The sequence below is a fragment of the Dermochelys coriacea genome, chromosome 4 (assembly GCF_009764565.3).
Source record: "Dermochelys coriacea isolate rDerCor1 chromosome 4, rDerCor1.pri.v4, whole genome shotgun sequence".
NCBI classification, from domain to species: Eukaryota; Metazoa; Chordata; order Testudines; family Dermochelyidae; genus Dermochelys; species Dermochelys coriacea.
In genome coordinates, this window is record NC_050071.1 from 90862698 (window position 1) to 90882716 (window position 20019).

The 20019-nt window shown below is 40.6% G+C and overlaps 1 protein-coding gene across 5 annotated transcripts in view; it reads right to left on the reverse strand.

Moving 5' to 3' along the window:
* Window positions 1–20019, reverse strand: part of CRACD (capping protein inhibiting regulator of actin dynamics) — a 206922-nt gene that overhangs the window by 57352 nt on the left and 129551 nt on the right. For all 5 annotated transcript variants that reach the window (XM_038398708.2, XM_038398704.2, XM_043513764.1 and 2 more), the window contains one exon: window positions 11904–12072. Coding sequence is in view for 1 of the 5 variants with exons in the window: in XM_038398704.2 (XP_038254632.1) it covers window positions 11904–12072 (169 nt within the window). In the remaining 4 variants the exon portion in view is untranslated. Of the gene's footprint in view, window positions 1–11903; window positions 12073–20019 lie in introns of those variants that run through there.

The following is a 20019-nucleotide window of genomic DNA, read 5'->3' on the forward strand; positions in this document are numbered from 1 at the left end:
TACCCTATTCCTGACTTATAGAATTCAGTGTACTGAGAGAACTGGGAGGTTACAGAATATAAGAACATAAGAATGGCCAAACTGGGTCAGATCAATGGTTCATCTAGTCCAGTATCCTGACTTCCAACAGTGGCCCATGCCAGATGCTTCAGAGGGAATGAACAGAACAGGGCAATTTCGAGTGAACCGTCCCATCATGCAGTCCCAGCTTCTAGCAATTGGAGGTATAGCGACACCCAGAGCATGGGATGGTGTTCCTGACCATTCTTGGCTAACAGCCATTGATGAACCTATCTTCCATGAATTTACCCAGTTCTTTTTTGATCTCAGCTATACTTTAGTCCTTCACAACATCCCATGGCAACAAGTTCCACAGGTAGGCTGGGCATTGAGTGAAGTAATACTTCCTTGTGTTTGTTTTAAATCAGCTGCCTATTAATTTCATTAGGTGACTCCTAATTCTTGTGTTATCTGAAGGGGTAAATAACACTTTCCTCTTCACTTTCTCCACACACTTCATGATTTTATAGACCTCTGTCATAACCCCCCTTAGTTATCTCTTTTATAGATGAACCATCCCAATCTTTTTAATCCATATGCCTAAACATTTTTGTTGCTCTGATCTGTACTTTTTCCAATGTTAATGTATCTTTTTTGAGTTGGGCTGACCAGAACTTTATGAAGTATTTCAGATGTGGGCATACCATGAATTTATATTGTGGCATTATGATATTTTCTGTTTTACTATGTATCCCTTTCCAAATGTTCCTAACACTGTTAGCTTGCTTGACTGCCACTGCACACTGAGTGGATGTTTTCAGGGAACTATCCATGATGACTCCAAGATCATGGTAACAGCTAATTTACATTCCATTATTTTGTATGTATAGTTGGGATTTTTTCCAATATGTATTACTTTACACTTATCAATAAGGCTACGATTTAGTCACAGATGTCGCCGAAGTCATGGAATCCATGACTTCCGGCTGCATCGGTCAGAAGCTGTGGGCAACAGGCAGTGGGGGAGCCCTGCAGCTCCCAGCCATCATGGAGGGGGAACCCCCGAGCTCTCAGCTGCTGCGGGTGGCAAGGGGACCCCTGATATCCTCACTATTGTGGGCAGCAGGGGAGCCCCCAAGCTGTGGGCAATGGGGGAACCTTGCAACTCCTGGCAGCCGTGGGCCCCCTGAGCTGCTGGTGGCAGGGGTACCCCACAGCCCCTAGCTGCTTCAGGCAGCAGGCCCCGCAAATCCTAGCCAAGGGCAGCAGAGGACCCTGGAGCTCCAACATCCAACCGATGGTGGGGGCCCCTAGAGTTCCTAGCTCCACTGCAGGCTGTGAGGGGACCCACAGATCCCCATTTTGTCAAAGATATTTTTAGTAAAAGTCATGGATAGGTCACGGCTTCTATTAATTTTTCTTTATTGCCCGTGACCTGTCCATGACTTTTACTAAAAATATGACAAAATCTTAGCCTTACTTATCAACACTGAACTACATCTGCCATTTTGTCTCTCAGCCACACTGTTTTGTGAGGTTCCTTTTTAAAATCTTTGCAGTCAGCATTGGACTTAACTATTTAGTAATTCTGTACTGTCTGCAAATTTCACCACCTCACAGTTTACCCCCTTTTCCAGATTGTTGATGAATATGTTGAATAACATAGGTCCCAGTATAGATCCCATGGGGGATCCCTTTGTGAAAACTAACCATTAATTCCTACTCCTTGTTTCTTATCTTTTAACCAGGTATTGATCCACAAAAGAACCTTCCCACTTATCCAACGACGGCTGACTTTGCTTAAGAGCCTTTGTTGGAAGGAGCTTGTCAAAGGCTTTCTGAAAAGCCAAGTACACTATATTGACTGGATCACCCTTGTCTACATGCTCGTTGATCCCTCTGAAGAATTCTAATAGATTGGTGAGGCGTGATTTCTCTTTACAAAAGCTGTGCTGACTCTTCCCCATCTATGTGACTGATAATTCTGTTCTTTACTACAGTTTCCACCAATTTGTCTGGTTCTGAAGTTAGGCTCATCAGCCTCTAACTGCCAGGATTGCCTTTTTTTGTTTTAAAATAGTCATCTGGTACAGAGGCTGATTTAAGTGATAGGTTACATACCACAGTTACATACCATCTGGTTGTAGTGATTTATTACTGTTAAATTAAACAGTTTGTTCCAAAACCTCATCTGACACCCCAGTTTAGGATAGTTCCTCAGATCTGTCACCTAAATGAAATGGCTCAGGTATGGGAATCTGCATAGCCACCAGTCTTGGATGGTTTAGACCCAACAAATCCTGCATCTTGGCAAGGGGTTAGACTAGATGACCCTTGTGGTCCCTTCTAACGCCAGGGTTCTATGATTCTACCCTAAATTTTTCATCAAGTTTAAAAATCCTATATATAAATAGAAAGACAATAGCTGAGATAGGCCCAAAACAAAACCCTGGATTTAAACACCTCTGAACTTTGAGTGTACAGGGGGTTAGGAATCAGCTTCTAGATGTAAATTCAAGGCTGACTTCTTTTTCTGTACCTGTTTGAGCCCAACACCTGCATAGAATCTCTAAAGCTGGAGAGTGATGTCCACATGTGAGTTTTGCAGCTTGAGCCTATCTGTAGTAGATAATAATGGCTGTGGTATGTTCCTATTTTCAACGTGGCTGCAGTCATCAGCATGACTTTAAACCAATGACAAACTTTGGTCAGGTATTTTTTTATTGTCAAAGGTCAGCTATCGTGACAAAGGCCAGTAGTGGTCAAATGTCTAGCCCCTAATTTTGTGCTGTGCAAGTGTTCCAATTCACAATCATTTTGTCAATGCACCTGCAATATTCCTGCTATTCCTGTCCTTGGCCTCTCTTAAGCAGAGAAAACCAACCTTGCTGAATCATATAGTGGATAAATGATGACTGGGATGAAGCCACCAGCCTCATGTTGTAATCCCTTAGGATACGTCTGCAATGCAATCGGAAGCGTGACTGCAGCATGGGTTGACGTATCCACGTACTAGCTTTAATCTAGCTAGCACAGTTAAAAATAGCTGTAACGATGTGGTGGCACAGGAATCAGCATGATTTAGCAACTAGAGTACACACCCAGAGTCCCCACTGAAGCCCATGCCACCATGTTTTCACTGCTATTGTTAGCCATTCTAGCTAGATTAAAGCTAGTGTGGGAATGCCACCCCACACTGCAGTGTAGATGTACTCCTACAGGATTTGGACTTACGCATCCAGATGTAAAAGGCTAGTAAACTAGCCCACTGAATCTCCTAATACACAATGACTTTTAATAAATCTTCAATAGAAATAAAAATTCAAGAGTGGGCTCCTCTAAGACAGATTCACTTATGTAATAGCGTCTCCCTCTCCCTTATCATCTCCCTCTGCCCTGCCTGTCTATTTAGCTTTTCTCAGATTGGGCAATAGTGGGAGGCAGGTTTCTCAAGAGAAATTCAGGAGTATGCTTCTCCAGTCAAGAGACTGACACATACACAACATATAGCTCTACATAGAGAAGTGTACTCTATTTTGTACTGCTGTGTTAAAATTGTGTGTATAGTACTATCACCATGCTGCATCTGACTGATGGAAGGCTCTAGGGTAAACAGTAGTTCTGATTTAGCAGATCTACAGAGGAGACCCACTGCTCTAGCTTTAGTCCATAAAATGTTTATTGCTTACTTTGCTCATCTACGTACCAAGTGATTCAAATTGGGGGAAAATATTTGTCTTAAACCTCAAATCCACATGTGATTTTTGGGTGTGGAGTTGGGCAAATACAGTACTGCTAAAAGTAATAACACTTGCTAAAAAGTTCTAAATTAATTTGCTTAAGCTATGCTTATACTCCTTTTGTGTTCACTTTTCATGGATATTTTTTCAATTGATATTTTCTGGTGCAAATGGTGAATAAAAGAAAATTTCAAAGTCTCCTTTGTGAATATTCACAGAAACCAAATTTTGATTAGTATAGGAAAGTATTTGGCTTGCATACTCCTTCAGTCAGGGAAATGAACCAATACCATAGGATTTAACTGACAAACTGCAACCAAAAAGCACAGCTCAAATAGTGGATATCAAATATCCACAAAACTCTTCACTAGCCAAAGAGAGTTTAAAAAGAAATTCAAGTAAATAATGTGTTTAAAGAAATCAGAATCTGTTCACAGACATTCCACAAGCAAAAAGGAGGCTAATTTAATTGTATTAAAACTACTTGCTGTGAATTATTTGCACAGGTCTATTGGGTGTGGGATTGACACACCCAACACATTTGTTGACACAGATCTCAGACCATGCTTACAACCGTTCAGCAAACATAAGCCTCCCTCCTGCCAGTTGGTCTTCCCCACCCCAGAGAATCTTGGGACCCAGACTTTGGATCCTTCTTTCTAAATGAAGCTGATTTTATCAAGGGGTCTTAAGAATACTTGTGCGGATTGTCCAGAGATTCCTGTTGAACTAAAGAAGGGAAGGGGAGTAGGGGACTCCTTAGGTGGGTAACAGACAGATTTCTTCGGGGGATGGAAAATTGTTGACTGTTAAGGTTCTGCTTGGAGAATCAAGCCTGTCAGACTAGACTGTGCAGAGGCAGGTTCACTTCCAGCTCCTGTGAATCAAACTACAGCATTCAAGCTTACAAACCTCTGTCTGCAATGTCCACAGAGCCTTAGCACAGACTTTCCAGTGTAATGTATTTATATTGTATAATCCCTAAGGTTGCCTCAGTACATCAGAAAACAGAGCTGAGAGAGCTGAACTTTACATGGGGCAGAGATCATGTCTTTGTTTATGATGTTTGCACAGCATCAAGTTCAATAAATAATAAAATTAATTTAAGAATAAGAAGTGGCAAATCACAGTTCTAGAATAGAAGCTCTGTGTTGGGTGATTTCCAGAGTCTTGCGTAAAGCCTTACAAACAACTTTACTATTACTTTGTAATAAGTGCTGTTACAGTTTGCATGCAACAGTTAAGGACATAGGTTAATAAGTATCTGTTGAGGTTTGTAAACTTGAGAAAGGTAAGATGGAGGCTGATAAAAGGTTCTTCTCTCCCCTCAAGGGAGTCAGGTAGGGTGAGCTATGTCGAAGTAGCTTCTCCTCCTATCAGGGAATTGTAAAATGAGATGTGGAACATATTAACATGCACATGACAGGATGCTGAGTGAATGATGTGTACTTGATGATTCCAATGCCTGGTTAGAACAGAGAACTGGCAGGCAGGAGTCCCAGATTCTGTTTCTGTTCTGCTACTCAAAATGAAATCATATAAAGTCATTTAAGATCTCTGTGTCTTAGCTCACACATGAATAAAACAGGGATTAAAAAAAACTTACATAAATCATGGCGGCAGGGGGCAATATTCATATTATAAACAAAATTAATACAGAGCTAACGAGAAAAGGTTAACCAATCTCAAATAAGTCTTTTAAAGGTAACAAATTAGATTATGAAGAAGAGTTGTTAGCACTTGAATGGAAAGTTCATGTCTGTTTATAAAGATTAAATAACAATTTAAAAAAAAAATATTTTGCATTTTAGCGTTTTCTCATCTGAGGATCTCAAAGCACTTTACAAACATTAATGAATTTAGACACAACCTCTCTGTATGTCTCAGGGAATAGCACCTGTGCTATCTCCTACCAGAGAAGAGTGATCCTCATCTGTTTTAAACACTATTAAAACATGTTTAGAAGTATTTTACCCAGTATTCTCCCCTCTCTGCCTGATAGTTACTGAGGACAGTGGGAGCCAGTTTGGGTGGTCCATCATGTGCCAAGCCAACCAGAGATGGTTCAGGATGTGAAAGAGGTTTCCTATGCCTAGAGCAGGAGCCAGTCAAGGTTTGTCCAGAGGGTTTGCTTTAGAGCCTGCAATGCTAGGTACTGGCAGATAGTTTCATCTCTTTTGTGAAAATAGACACAGCAATAAAAAGAAACCTATCTATTCCCACTTCTTTTATTGTCTCCACCTTTCCAAAGTGACTTCTTTGCTTTCTTTTCTTCCTAAAAGACTAACAACAAATAAAGCTAGTACAAACAACTAAAAGCTGTGGGGTTTGTTCCAAAATAACTGAGGAAACTTGACAATGTTAGTGGTGATGGGCATCACTGCCCAATTTTGTGGAAACACTGAAACTTTAATTAAAATTTTAAATGTATTTGATCTCTGTAGGTTCTTATTCCTTCAAAATCAGGCATAGAACTGTATCCTAGTCTTACAACAGGCTACATAAAAAGCAGTGGCAAAGTCAGTACAAACTAAAATTTCATAGATACGGCTGTCAATTAATCGCAATTAACTCAGGCGATTAACCACCCAAAATTAACTGCGATTAAAAAAATTAATTGTGATTAATCGCAGTTTTAAATCACACTGTTAAACAATAGAATCCCAATTGACATTTATTAAATATTTTTGGATGTTTTTCTACATTTTCAAATATATTAACTTCAATTACAATACAGACTACAAAGTGTACAGTGCTCATCTTATATGATTATTTTTATTACAAATATTTGCACTGTAAAAATGATAAACAAAAAGAAATATTTTTTTTCAGTTCCCTCATACAAGTACTGTAGTGCAATCTCTTTATTGTGACAGTGCAACTTACAAATGTAGCTTTTATTTTTGTTACATAACTGCATTCAAAAACAAAACACTGTAAATAAAACTTTAGAGCCTACAAGTCCACTCAGTCCTACTTCTTGTTCAGCCAACCATTAAGACAAACAGACAAACAAACAAAAAGTTTGTTTACTTTTATAGGAGATAATGCTTCCGCTTGTTAAATACAATGTCACCTGAAAGTGAGAACAGGAGTCCCATGGCACTTTTGTAGCTAGCATTGCAAGGTATTTACGTGCCAGATATACTAAACATTCATATGCCCCTTCATGCTTCGGCCAGAGGACATGCTTCCATGCTGATGACGCTCGTTAAAAAAATAATGCGTTAATTAAATTTGTTACTCAACTCCTGGGGAAGAACTGTATGTCTTCTGCCCTGTTTTACTCACATTCTGCCATATATTTCATGTTATAGCAGACTCAGATGATGACCCAATACATGTTGTTCATTTTAAGAACACCTTCACTGCAGTTTTGACAAAACGCAAAGAAGGTATTTGTGATAAATGGGGGGGAGGTGGCTCCCTTTTATGGGCACCCAACCAGCCAGCTAGCTGTAAAATCCCTCTTGGTAGCTGTTCTCTGCTTCCTTTACCTGTAAAGGGTTAAAAGTCCCCCAGGTAAAGAAAAGGAAGTGGGCACCTGACCAAAAGAACCAATGAGAAGGTCGAACTTTTTAAAATTGGGAAAGAAACTTTCCCTTTATCTGTTGTTCTCTCTGGGCTGCAGGGACATGGAGCAGCAATGCTATAAGTAGGAATGATGTGTAAGGTTTGAACCAGGTATGAAAATTATCTTCCATACCTAGAAGGAATTACTGAGACAGGGAATGTTTAGATAGACGCTATCAGCATTATTTCTTTATTTTGGCTTGTGGATCTCCTCTGTGCTAACCCCAAATGCTTTTGTTTGCTTGTAACTTTTAAGCTGAACCCCCAAGAAAGCTATTTTAATTTTTGGAATTGCTCTTTTAAAATCTAGCAAAAGCCTAAGTTACAGATGTATTTTCTTCCTTCTTGTTTTTAATAAAATTTACCTTTTTAAAGAACAGGATTGGATTTTTGGTGTCCTAAGAGGTTTGTGCATGTTGTATAATTAACTGGTGGCAACAGCTAATTTCCTTTCTTTGCTTTCTCAGGTCTTTCCTGGAGGGAGGTGAAAGGGCTTGAGGGTACCCCACAGGGAGGAATTCCCAAGTGCTCCTTCCTAAGTTCAAGGTTTTTTTTTTTTTTTGCATTTGGGTGGCAGTGTTTACCAAGCCAAGGTCAGAGAAAAGCTGTAACCTTGGGAGTGTAATACAAGCCTGGAGTGGCAAGTATTTATTTTTAAAATCCTTACGGGCCCCCACCTTCTGCACTCAAAGTTCCAGAGTGAGGATTTAGCCTTGACAGTACCAATGTGAAATTTCTAAGGACAGATACAGCACTTGATCCAAGGTTTAACAATCTGAAGTGCCTTCCAAAATCTGAGAAGGACGAGATGTGGACCATGCTTTCAGATGTCTTAGAAGAGCAACACTCCAATGCGGAAGTAGTTCTGAAAGGGGAACTACACAAAAATGAGGAAGTCAGTTAAACAGAAATTAAAAGGTACAGCATCAAAAGTAAAATTCCTGCAAGCTGAATGGAAACTCTTAAAAGACACCATAATAGAGGCAGTGTTATCTCCCTTAAATGCAAACAAACTTGTTTGTCTGAGTGATTAGCTGAACAAGAAGTAGGACTGAGTGGACTTGTAGGCTCTAAAGTTTTACATTGTTTTATTTTTGAATGCAGGGTTTTTTGTACATAATTCTACATTTGTAAGTTCAACTTTCATGATAAAAAGAGATTGCACTACAGTACTTGCAATGGGGGAATTGAAAAAGACTTTCTTTTGTTTTTTTTACAGTGCAAATATTTGTAATCAAAAAGAAATATAAAGTGAGCACTGGACATTTTGTACTCTGTGCTGAATTAAAATAAATATATTTGTAAATGTAGAAAACGTCCAAAAATATTTAAATAAATGGTATTCTATTGTTGTTCAACAGCGCATTTAATCGCATTTAATTTTTTTAAGTGCTCGACAGCCCTATTCATAGACAATGATTTGTTTATACTGCTCTGTATACAATACACTGAAATGTATGTATAATATTCCTATTCCAGTTGATTTATTTTATAATTATGTGGTAAAAATGAGAAAGTAAGCAATTTTTCAGTAATAGTGTGCTGTGATCCTTTTTTTTTTTAATTTTTATATCTGATTTTGTAAGTTTTTAAGTGAGGTGAAACTTGTGGATACACAAGACAAATCATACTCTTGAAAGGGTTATAGTAGTCTGAAAAGGTTGAGAGCCACTGGTTTATAGTACAAACCATACAAAATGCACATTATATATAAAGATATACATTTAACTAAACTAGCAATACAATACAACAACAATGATAAAAATCCAGATTTGTACAAGGAAGCTTTCTATTGGAATGTTAGGCCTGATTTTGACTGCATTTCCATCAGCATAAATCTGACACAACTCCACTGATGCCAAAGGACTTACACAGGCAAAAACGGTCGCAAGTAAACTCAGAATCAGGCCCCTTCCCATTTGCTGACCATCTGTGATTTTAATTTTGCAATCTGTTTTAATACTGTAGTTTTTAATTTAACAGTGTGGATGAAACCATACTCTTGATCATTCCATTGATTGCTTCAGGAAAAAAACTGGCTGTGAAATCCTTAACAAAACGTCACACCCACCACAATCTCTCTACTGCCAAGAGGACAGCTATACAGCCCCTGAAATCTAACCACCAGATAGCCATCAAACCAGCAGACAAAGGGGGGCTCCACTGTAGTCCTCAACCATGATGACTTTGTTAATGAGGCCAACTGACAACTCTCTGACACTACCTACTATAAAGAACTCAAAGAAGTCCCCACACCACAATTTACGCAGGAATTTAAGGATACCATCAAATCCTTCCTCAAATAACTCCAAGAGAAACTCTACAAACTCATCCCACACAAACCCCACAGTCCTTCTGCATTCTTCCCAAGCAGACCATCACATGTGACCACAGCACTCTTACTGAAGAAATATAAAGGACTCACAGAAACTATCCTCAAACTACTCACCATACAAAGGGCCAGCTTCCTTCAAGAGGCAACTGATTTCCTCCACAAACTTTGCATCAGTAACAACCTCTCTCAGAACACCATTCTTGCCACCATGGATGTCACTTCCCTATACACCAACATCCCTCACAATGATGGCATAAATGCCTGCCTCAAATATTTACAAGACAATGGACAATCCTCAGATATCCACTCCAAACACATTGCCAAACATCCATTGCATCTTCACCCATAACAATTTTACATTCAACAACAAACACTTTGTCCAAACCATGGGAACAGCCATGGGTACTAGGATGACTCTCCAATATGCCAACCTTTTATGGGTCACTTTGAAGAAGAATTTCTGGACAAACACAATGATATGCCTGAGACAGATCAATGTATTTTCACCCTATGGACAAATGACAAACTCCCTCATAGATTTCCACACAACTTGAACCACCATCACCTGTCCATTAAACTCTCTCTGGAACACTGCCACACTAGCATCAACTTCAACAGTGGAATCCAACAGACAACTATATACAAGACACCCAAGGATTACGACACCTACCACCCGAAACGCATCAAGAAATTGGTTATCTACACCCAAGCACTCAAATTCCACATAATATGCTCAGAGGAAAAAGTCCAGGATATAAAACTTAACACACTCAAAACTACCTTCACCAAACAAGGACACTCTACCAGAGAAGAAGGTCACATAATGAAACAGGCCATCCAAATAGCTTGAGAGAACCTGCTTCAATAAACAAATAAACCCCGTCCAACCGCACATCCCTAGCTGTTACCTACCACCCACACTGGAACCTATATGCGGTATCATCAAACACCTACAACCATATTGATGGAGACCTCATCCTGAAAGAAATCTTTCCTGAACCCCCTATTCTGGCCTTCAAACCACCCCCCAACCTTTCCAAGCTCATCATCAGAACCAAGCTTCTTACAGACCAGGACGCCAAAACTCAAAGTGTACCAGACCCTGCCAGAACAACAGATGCAAAACCTGCAGACATATCTGCACTGCTACAATGAGCAACACCCCCCACAACACACGTTTTAAGATCCATGGGTCCTACGCATGCCTATCACAACATGTGGTATGCCTCATCCAGTGTACTAAATGCCCCAACCACAACTATGTGGGTGAAACCAGACAATCACTATTCTCTCCAATGAACTCTCTCAGAAAAATGCTAAAAGACAAAAATGGCACATCACCTGTGCATGAACACTTTTCACAAAGCACATTTATAATCCCCATCTTGCAAACTGAAGGTCTGAGAAACTAGCACCCCCTGGTGATGGGCTTTGACCAGAAATGAGCACAGGTACATAAGGTTCTGGGCTAGCACCGAATGTAGGCTCTACTGACCCTGCTATCATTTCTGCACATGGCCTGTGCCTCTACTTTTGACATTTCTATCCCTGGCCTGAGCCCGGCACTTTCTGCAGCTTCTTTGGTAATTTCATGATTTTTTCTCTTCCCCATCACTTCTGCTACACATGGATACAAAGGAGTTTCTGACACATTGCCCTTGGATTTTATGTTAATAACTTTTTTCCTTATTATTGAATTTATAACTAAAAAAAGTTGCTGAGCTGACAGCCCTAAAGACTGCACCTCTATCTACAGATCAGGCAGATCATATGCCGCAATGTGGCAAGCTTCCCCCACACTTCCCACCTGCAGGCTTCATTCCTGACCTGAAGGTACCACCTCGAGGGGAAAGAGAGTAGAGCAGAGTCTCCATGCCCAGTCAGTTCAGGTACTAACTAGGGTACCTGTTGTGCTGGTGATTTGATGCATGCGTCTGTCTGTCCGTCCTTCAGTTTTACTAATCCATGAAAGTAGGTTTGAATTTGTTTGATTTAACCCTGGACTTTCTTTTTTCTATACATCTACACATGGAACCAATAATTGACATGTGCAAGAAGTTAAACACTGAGATTCTACAGTATAAGAATATGACTAGAAAGGCATACAGACACTCTAATATGCAGTGTACCACTTATCATTCAGTGTGATGAAATTCTGTTTCATTTAAACAGGAACAACATTCATTACATCTACAATGATTCTTATGGCTTCAGTTTAAAACAAACACATTTAACAAACACATGTATGTTTTTACCTCAAACCATTCTTTGTTTCTTCATCTGAAGAGAGGGTGCCATTGCATACATTCCCAAAAGAGTGGCTGGGTTTCAATTTGGCTTCCACACAGTCTGATGTTGTCTCTCTCTTTTTCCTTTTACCAAAAAACTTCTTGAAAGGTTGGAATTTGCCTGAACTTTTCTTGTCTGCAGATCACAAGACAAACACATATAGTAGCTTATCAAGGCTGCACTTTGGTGTGTGCTAGAAAATCACAACAGCTAGCACTTGCAAAGGAAAAATGAGGTCAAAGAGCAATCACCAGCCTAAGCAAACCCTGTGCTTGGAATTTAAATGCACGACTGCAACTCACTGTCAAGGCACAATTTTGACAGAGTAAAACGAAGAGAATTAAAAACACCTGCTCTCTGGATTAATGAGTCATGCTGCGGTGTCAGTGCGGTCAAATGCTTGGATGAGGGGAAAAAGATCATTTACAAGAGACAGAATGAAAAACTAATAGGAGGAGATTCATTTTTAGATTTTGTGGAGTGCTTTTGTTTTGTCCTAGTCACTAAAGAAAAGCTCTGCATTCATTACCATACTGCAGCAGGTGCTACATGCACTGGTTTGAATGGAAGAAACTGAAAATAACTTAGTATATATTATTTATATTGTGCCATAGGTCGACAAGGTACTTTACCGACAAACAAAGATAATGAGTTAAATTCTCAGAGTTACATCAGTATACATCCAAAGTGAAGTCAATTGAGTTACTCTGGTTTTACTCCTGAGTGACTGAGAGCAGAATCTGGCCCAGCATCCCTGCCCTGTAGTGTTTACAAACTGAAGTTAGACCCAAAACTCAGAGAAAGACAATTTGGCAGGCACAAGGAAGGAAACAGTAAGCAAAAAGAGAGGGGATGCCACTTTTCACAGAGATAACATAGAAGACAAATAAGTAAGTTTGTGAAGCTAAACTTTCTTCCTCACAGCCTAGACCAAAAACATTAAAATAAATAAATAACTATATAAAAATTGAAGGCTTATTGCTAAATGTTGGCATGGTGTAACAAAGGAGGAATTTCAAACATTTCGAAACTATCATAGTTTCATTTAATTTACCCTGACTTAATTTTGCATTCAGCTGCCTTAGAATGCACTCTCATTTTTTGGAACTGCAGCTCTTCTAATATTCCACTGTTTTATCTGTGACAAACATTTTCATAAGCCATCCAGAATTCTCATACATACTACCTACTCTCTCTCTCTCTCTCTCTCATTTACTCTCACTCACACACACACCCCCTCCCCAGGGAGCTGCTGCTCAGCAAAAAGTATGAATTTTGTTGCAAGATGCATGTTATACACATGTAGGGACAAGGTGTGATGGTCTCAAGTTGCAGGGTTGGAGGTTTAGGTTGGATATTAGGAAAAACTTTTTCACTAGGAAAGTGGTGAAGCACTGGAATGGGTTACCTGGGGAGGTGGTGGAAACTCCTTCCTTTGAGGTTTTTAAGGTCAGGCTTGACAAAGTCCTGGCTGTGATGATTTAGTTGGGGATTGGCCCTGCTTTGAGCAGGGGGTTGGACTAGATGACCTCCTGAGATTCTTCCAACCCTGATATTCTATGATTCTATGAACTGACCAATAAACCTGGAAAGTACTGTGCTGTAGTAGTCTTATGATTAAAGGGCCAGATTCTCCACCTCTCTCCACAGCATTTGTCCTCATCTCTCCAGCTAAAATTACCCCAAAGTGGGGGAGACCCTAATGGGTAAAGCACCAACATATCCAGCTTCTATGCCATACCCCTCTACAATACAGGGGACATGTCAGGGGCAGAGAGGGGTATGGCCAGAGTACACTGCAATCCAGCTATGCCCATCAGGCAGATAGTCAGCTTGGGTGGACTAGAAGAGCCCAGGAGCATGGAAAGAGCTAGACAAAGAATTAGAAGCTGTAAAAGCCTCCCTGTTAGTTCACCCCCCCCCACCCATCATGTTACCAGATTTTCCTGTTACTTTGGGTTTGTTAGGGTTACTCTTCGGGGAGGGGGGTTGTCTGTAATTCTATCGATGTACTGCTTGTCTCACTTGTGTTCTCATACGGAGCTCTACTTCTCCCTTCTGCAAGTTCCCTCTCAATGGAGCTATCCTGCAGGACCTACGTTCCCTAGGGCTGGGTTCTTCCAGCCTCAGAATCAGAGGAACATTAACATTAACAGCATGTCTGAGACGACTGGGTTAATCAACACTCCCAAGTTGACCCCTTATATGTCCCTGGACTCAGTAGGATGGGTCGAGCAACACTTCCAAGCTGCCACCTTCATATGCCCCAGGTTCAGCACGTTCCTATCCCCACTTTCGTGTTACAATTGTTCTGATAGTAACCCACTAGATGAGCAAACCCCGCAGGATTTTTGGGTGCTGCAGGGATCTTTAGCTTAGATACTAGGAGTGGTGCTGCAGAGCAAATGGGGAAGCCAAAAAACACCCTCTAGGGGGAGGGAGAGAGAGAGAGAAGCAACCAGTTTAACCATGACAGTTATTTATTGCCGGGTAATAACCATACAAGGGGTGCCAAACAAACAAACCAGTTATAATATTAAATCTAACTTGATTATAAAAAAGTTAGGTTTAGAAAACTATAACAGATCACACAAGTCAGGGTCAGAAGGCTATACAGAGAGAGAGAGAGATGGATTTCACTACTCCCTGATGCTTGCATCGATCAGGATTCCCAGGTGGTGGTGGTGTTAGTAGCTGAGGGTCCAGAGTGCTGGAGACAGGCAGAGCCCCCAGCATGATCAGTTAGGAGAAGATGAAGTCCCAATGGAACTGATGCAGATGTTGGATACAAGCATCAGAACACTTACTTGAGCATAGGTAGGAGTTTTGTAGGGAAAGAACAGTGGTTCAAGGTAGAACACTAGATTTGTTTATGGGTAAACTGATGGCTCAAGGGAGTATATCAAAGTTGTTTTGTTCAGGCTAAACAATAAACTGATCATTCCTGGCTATGGGCGGTGTTCCTTGCAGGGAGCTCACAATGCAATTAGGCAGCTTCAGTATTTTGGATACCAGTAAAGGATTTATTACTAGAACTGGTCTGATAACTACTGAGCTGGGTGTGTGCAGGCATGGGTTCATTAACATCTGGAACAGAGATTCCCCATCATGCAGTGCTTCCCTGCTTTTCTAGTCCCAAAGTTCAGTGCGGGACTGAATCTTTGTTCTAAATTCTGTATGCTAATGGAGATGCCTCCCTGTCCCATCTTTGATGTAAATGAGGCTAGGGGAGTTTCCTTAATCCTGTCACCCTTATCCCAAGGGTTTAGGTGCATCTTCCACTGCCTTTTCATTGCTTTTTGTAAGTCTTTCTTCTGATCGGTTTTGGTTCAAGCAGAGGCTGGAGGGGGGGGAGGGGAGGCGGGAGGGGAGAGGTCTTTCGTGAGTCAGACAGGCTGGGTACTGTACCCTGGTTTCCCAAGAGCACAGAGCTGATAGGTAACAATCAGTATGCCAAGCAGATAATGCATGCAGTAGAGACATTGGCCCAAAACATTAAAGCCAAACAAATAACACTCTGCTCCAGTCAGCATTTCATCTGAAAATCTCTAAAAGAAGTTTATAATGGAGGGTATCATTCTTCTCATTTTGCAAATGGGGCAATGGAAACACAGAGTGTTTATGTGACTTGCCCCGGTCACAAAGTACATAAGTGGCAGGGCCAGGAGTAGAACCCTGGTTGCCTAATTTCCAGAGCCAAATTCAACCCAGCGTGACCCAGAGTGGGGCTGGGAAAAAAATGTTTAAATCAGCATAATCTCATGAGTGCAAGGACCTAGCAGGAGAAAAGGAAGTGGGGGGATGGAGTAGCTCAGCCCTTTATGTTCCCCGCTTAGCCCCTTCTCATCTTCAATTAATCCTGTCTCACAGCTTCTCCTCCTTCCAGCCTGCACAGTCCTCAGATTGCAGGGATTGTGGGGGAGAAACTCTTCCACGATTCACCCTCTAGCCAGGCCTGGTACCCTACCAACCCACAATCTTTTGCAAGAACGTTCTGGCATGAAACTACAAGGAGATTTTGGTTAAAATCTCAGGTTAAAAAAGATTGAGAACCATTGCATTAGGCTACAGTTGGCCCAAATCTACAAGCATTTGAGATTTTTCCACATTTGGAGAAGGCACTGTCACAGTTCCCGAGTCAGCTGCACCTCCGATTCCCTCATGTGCTCCTCAAGGGCACCCCACTTACGTGTCAGGCCTCCAGCCATCACTTTTCTCATGACAGAATCCTATGATTCCTTCCCTTCAGTCCAGGTCTTTACTACAGACCCTTCCAAATCATTGTGGTTACCTCATCAAGTCTGACTTCAGTTCAGCACCTGCATTCCCCGAGGAGCAATGACAGGGCTATCCAGTGACCAGTCACTTTCATAAAGCAAAGTACTATTTATTCAGAACAAAAGCATTTCAGAGAAAACATATCTTAAAAACAATAAATAGTTTATATGCATGACGAGCTTACAAAGTGGTCAGCCATCTTTCACTTGGGGACCTTGGTAAAATATTTCAGGTCCTTCCAAAGGGTTTGGTTCTGTTGGTCATAGTCTCTTGCTTGTCAGTTCTTGGACGGAGTTTCCCCTCTCCTAGGTCACTATTTTTATATCATTTCAAGTCCTTTGTGTTCTTAGGCCTCTTAAATTAGGTCAAACCACTCTATAAAGCTTCCTCCTTGGGGGCAGGGGTAGGAGGTAAAACTTCAAAATACTTGTTACATGGATTATTTCAGAATTGAAGCTTTGCCTCAATTACCTCCATTAACTTTAATTCCTGCAGGAAGCATTCCTTATGTTACTTATTTAGCCAGGAAATACAAACACTAGCAAGCGCATAAAGATACATATAACATTTATAACATCATAGGCACTATTAATGAAAATGGCTCTTGTAGACTGGTAGAGCACAGAACAAATTGTGCACTACCAGAGACAAGACTTGTGGAAGGCACTGGTTTGCCACATTTTCCATATGCCTGCCCCTGTAACAGAGACAGATCTCTCCCTTCTTTTTCAATAAGGATTTCAGTCCATACCATTCCAACAGCACAACTAGCTCACACAGCATATAGCATAGGCCAGCACAGTCACAATGACTTTTTGAAAGGGCCCTTGTATTTTCAGCCCACTTGCTGCTGTCCTGTCCCCTCTGTAGGCTGGCAACAGAACATCAAGTCAAAACCCGCATTGGACATAGGTCCAGAGATAAATTCAAACCACAGATTTTTCATTAAACTAACAGCTGTGAACACAGTACTTATAATTAAAATATCTTTATATATTTGTAGTCTAGGATTTTCAAACTCTCTTATGTTCATTAAAGGAAGCAGTTTTAGGTATTGCTTCCACATATCAACATGTAGTTTGAAGATCATCATACAGCATTTGGGAAAACTGTTGTTTTTAACGTGCACCATATTTTTATTTAAAATACCCCAATGTATGAAATTGTGCATAATCTGTCTCCAAGCACATAGCAAATAATAAGTGTTTAGCTTTCTACAGAGATACTGACAGACCATTTGCTTTAAATGAGCAGATATTGGAGCTTCAGTTTGATAATCCCGGCAGAGAACAAAATATTTACACTAATTTAGAACAACACTAAATGGGCTCAACCCTGCATCCCTTACATATATTTAACTCCCAATGAAGTTAATGAAAGTTTTGAGAGGACAACTGTAGGATCAGGCCCAGGAGGAAAATGATGACATAAGCATACAACCAGAGTTCCCGGGGTAGAATAGGTTGATACAAACCATAAACTCAAGTCAGTAACATACGCAAACACAGACATATGCTTAATTAACTTACCATCGGTGCCCTGATAAAGAAGAAATAAATCAGTATATATTATTATGGCAACATTTCACTCTCTCTATTCTTCCCAAGCGATGCAACATGTCCCTTACTTTATATCTGCACATCACAGCTGCCATTCTTTCACATGAGGACACGTTTTTCTTCAGAGCCAATAAATGTCAATCCTTTAAAACAAGCTGGATGGCTCGCAGTGAAACGGATGGGCAATCTGAGGCAGCCCTTGACCTTCAGGGCTGAGCAAGCTGTGTCTGCAACATCCCCAATTCTTCCAGCATTGACACAAGTAGTAGTCAAACCCACGTCTTCCATAGGACAGTGCAGTTCACTACCACTTGGGCAAGACCTTTATAACAGGCTTTTGGTTGTTTCATAAATATTGTTTTATAAAATAAGACATTTGATGATTCCCAAGGGATAGAGGTGGGACAACTCTCCATTTCTATGCTGATCTGACACTAAAAGGAATCAAAAAGTTGGAAATGTGGTGGACACAGTTATCTCAAAGCCATAATGTGTCTGGTGCTCTGAGATGAAAGCTGACTTATTCCTTATCATATTAAACGTTATGGAGGGTGATGATGATGGTGGAGCCCTAGATGCTACAGGGCTGATTGCTGAAATAGCCTGAAAGACAATTGCTGAAATAGCCTGAAAACAACTCTAGTCATACGTGCAATTTCCTAGTGTTTTATTAACTACCAGACCTGGACTTATGCAAATCCAGCTCCAAGACAGCAAATGAAATAAGCAATCAAACCTTGTCCTTGCTTGGTTTACACACCTTTTCCTTTATTTCTTTCTTTCAGAAAATCACTATGAATAGTTAATAGCAAATTGAGGAATGTTGTACTTCAGAGTCTAAATAATGGGAAACTATGAGTTGTGAAGGCAATAGCTAACCAGAAATGGATGCAGGAAGTAGAACACCATATCATATATGGTATATGCTTCTTTTGTATCTGATTCCAGTGGAGTAGCATGAAGACGTTAAAAACAATCTTTAACCTGTGATATAATTCCTCAGTTGCACTCCGGTCAACAGATGCAACAACTGCAACACAGAGTGGTGTAGTTAAAGTGAAGCCTGATGCAACCTTTGGCATGCTACAATGTAGCACATGATCATACTCATCTTTACTAGAAAGACGGGTCCTACAGACACAATTCATCTTTCATCTTAGTCCACTACACTTGAAATTTGTAATCTCTACCAGCGACACCTCCCCAATAAAGCTGAAGACAGCTGCAATCTGCTGTATTTTATGCAAATTGGATCTGGCCCTTGAACTCCTGGCAAAAGCCCAAAGCACCCTTTCGGTTTGTCAGAGTATGGACACCATTGCCCCAACAAGTGTGGCAACTGACAAATCCCCTGCCCAGGCTAAACTCACAGTAAGAGTTGTAATTAAGGTACTCAAATGTCAATGGAATCCATTGCAATATATTTTCTATAGTGCCCTTTGAACAAATAGCATAAAGCACTCAACTCAATTATGGGTCATATAAATAGATAACAATTTAGATGTGACACTTAAAGAGTAGAAGAGACTCAGTCGCTTAGATAGAGAGTGGGAGAGTGTTCCCAAGCAATACATAAGAGACAGGAAAAGGAGATGCCAAAAATTGGCGTTAAACCAGACAGGCACCTTTGAATCAAAAGAACAAACTTCACGTGACAGAGGTTAGTCACCTCCCATAATCCACTACTGGCAGGCCCTCAGTTACCATGGTGATCAGGGTGGTATAAGAACCTATACAGAACAACACAAAATAGGATTCAAAATAGGCAGGAAGCAAATGAAGGTGACAGATGCTGCGGGCTGTGTTTAAAGAGAAGGGATACAGAAAAACTATGAGAAGGAATTACATTAGTTAAAAGGGGAGTATGAAAGACAGGATGAAATCCTGGACCATTTGAAGTCAGTTGTAAAACTCCTATTGACTTCAATAGGGCCAAGATTTCAACCCTGATTTTCAGCTGAGTAGGTGCTAGTTTGTAAAGATCACACAAAACTCATCAATATGTCCGTTCCCTGTCCAGATTGTAGTAGCTTGGCCATTAACACCTGCATTCATACAGTAGGTATACAGACTCTTAGAAGCAGCATTATATTCTATTTTAAATTTTGTACTGTGTTCATTTACCTTTTATACATTGGTACAAGATATTCGCTAGTCGGGGCATAAAGTGACTTCTGACATTGTCCTTGGAGGTTAAACTACCTTTGTTCCTTGTCAGTGAATTTAATACTCATAAAATGTACTG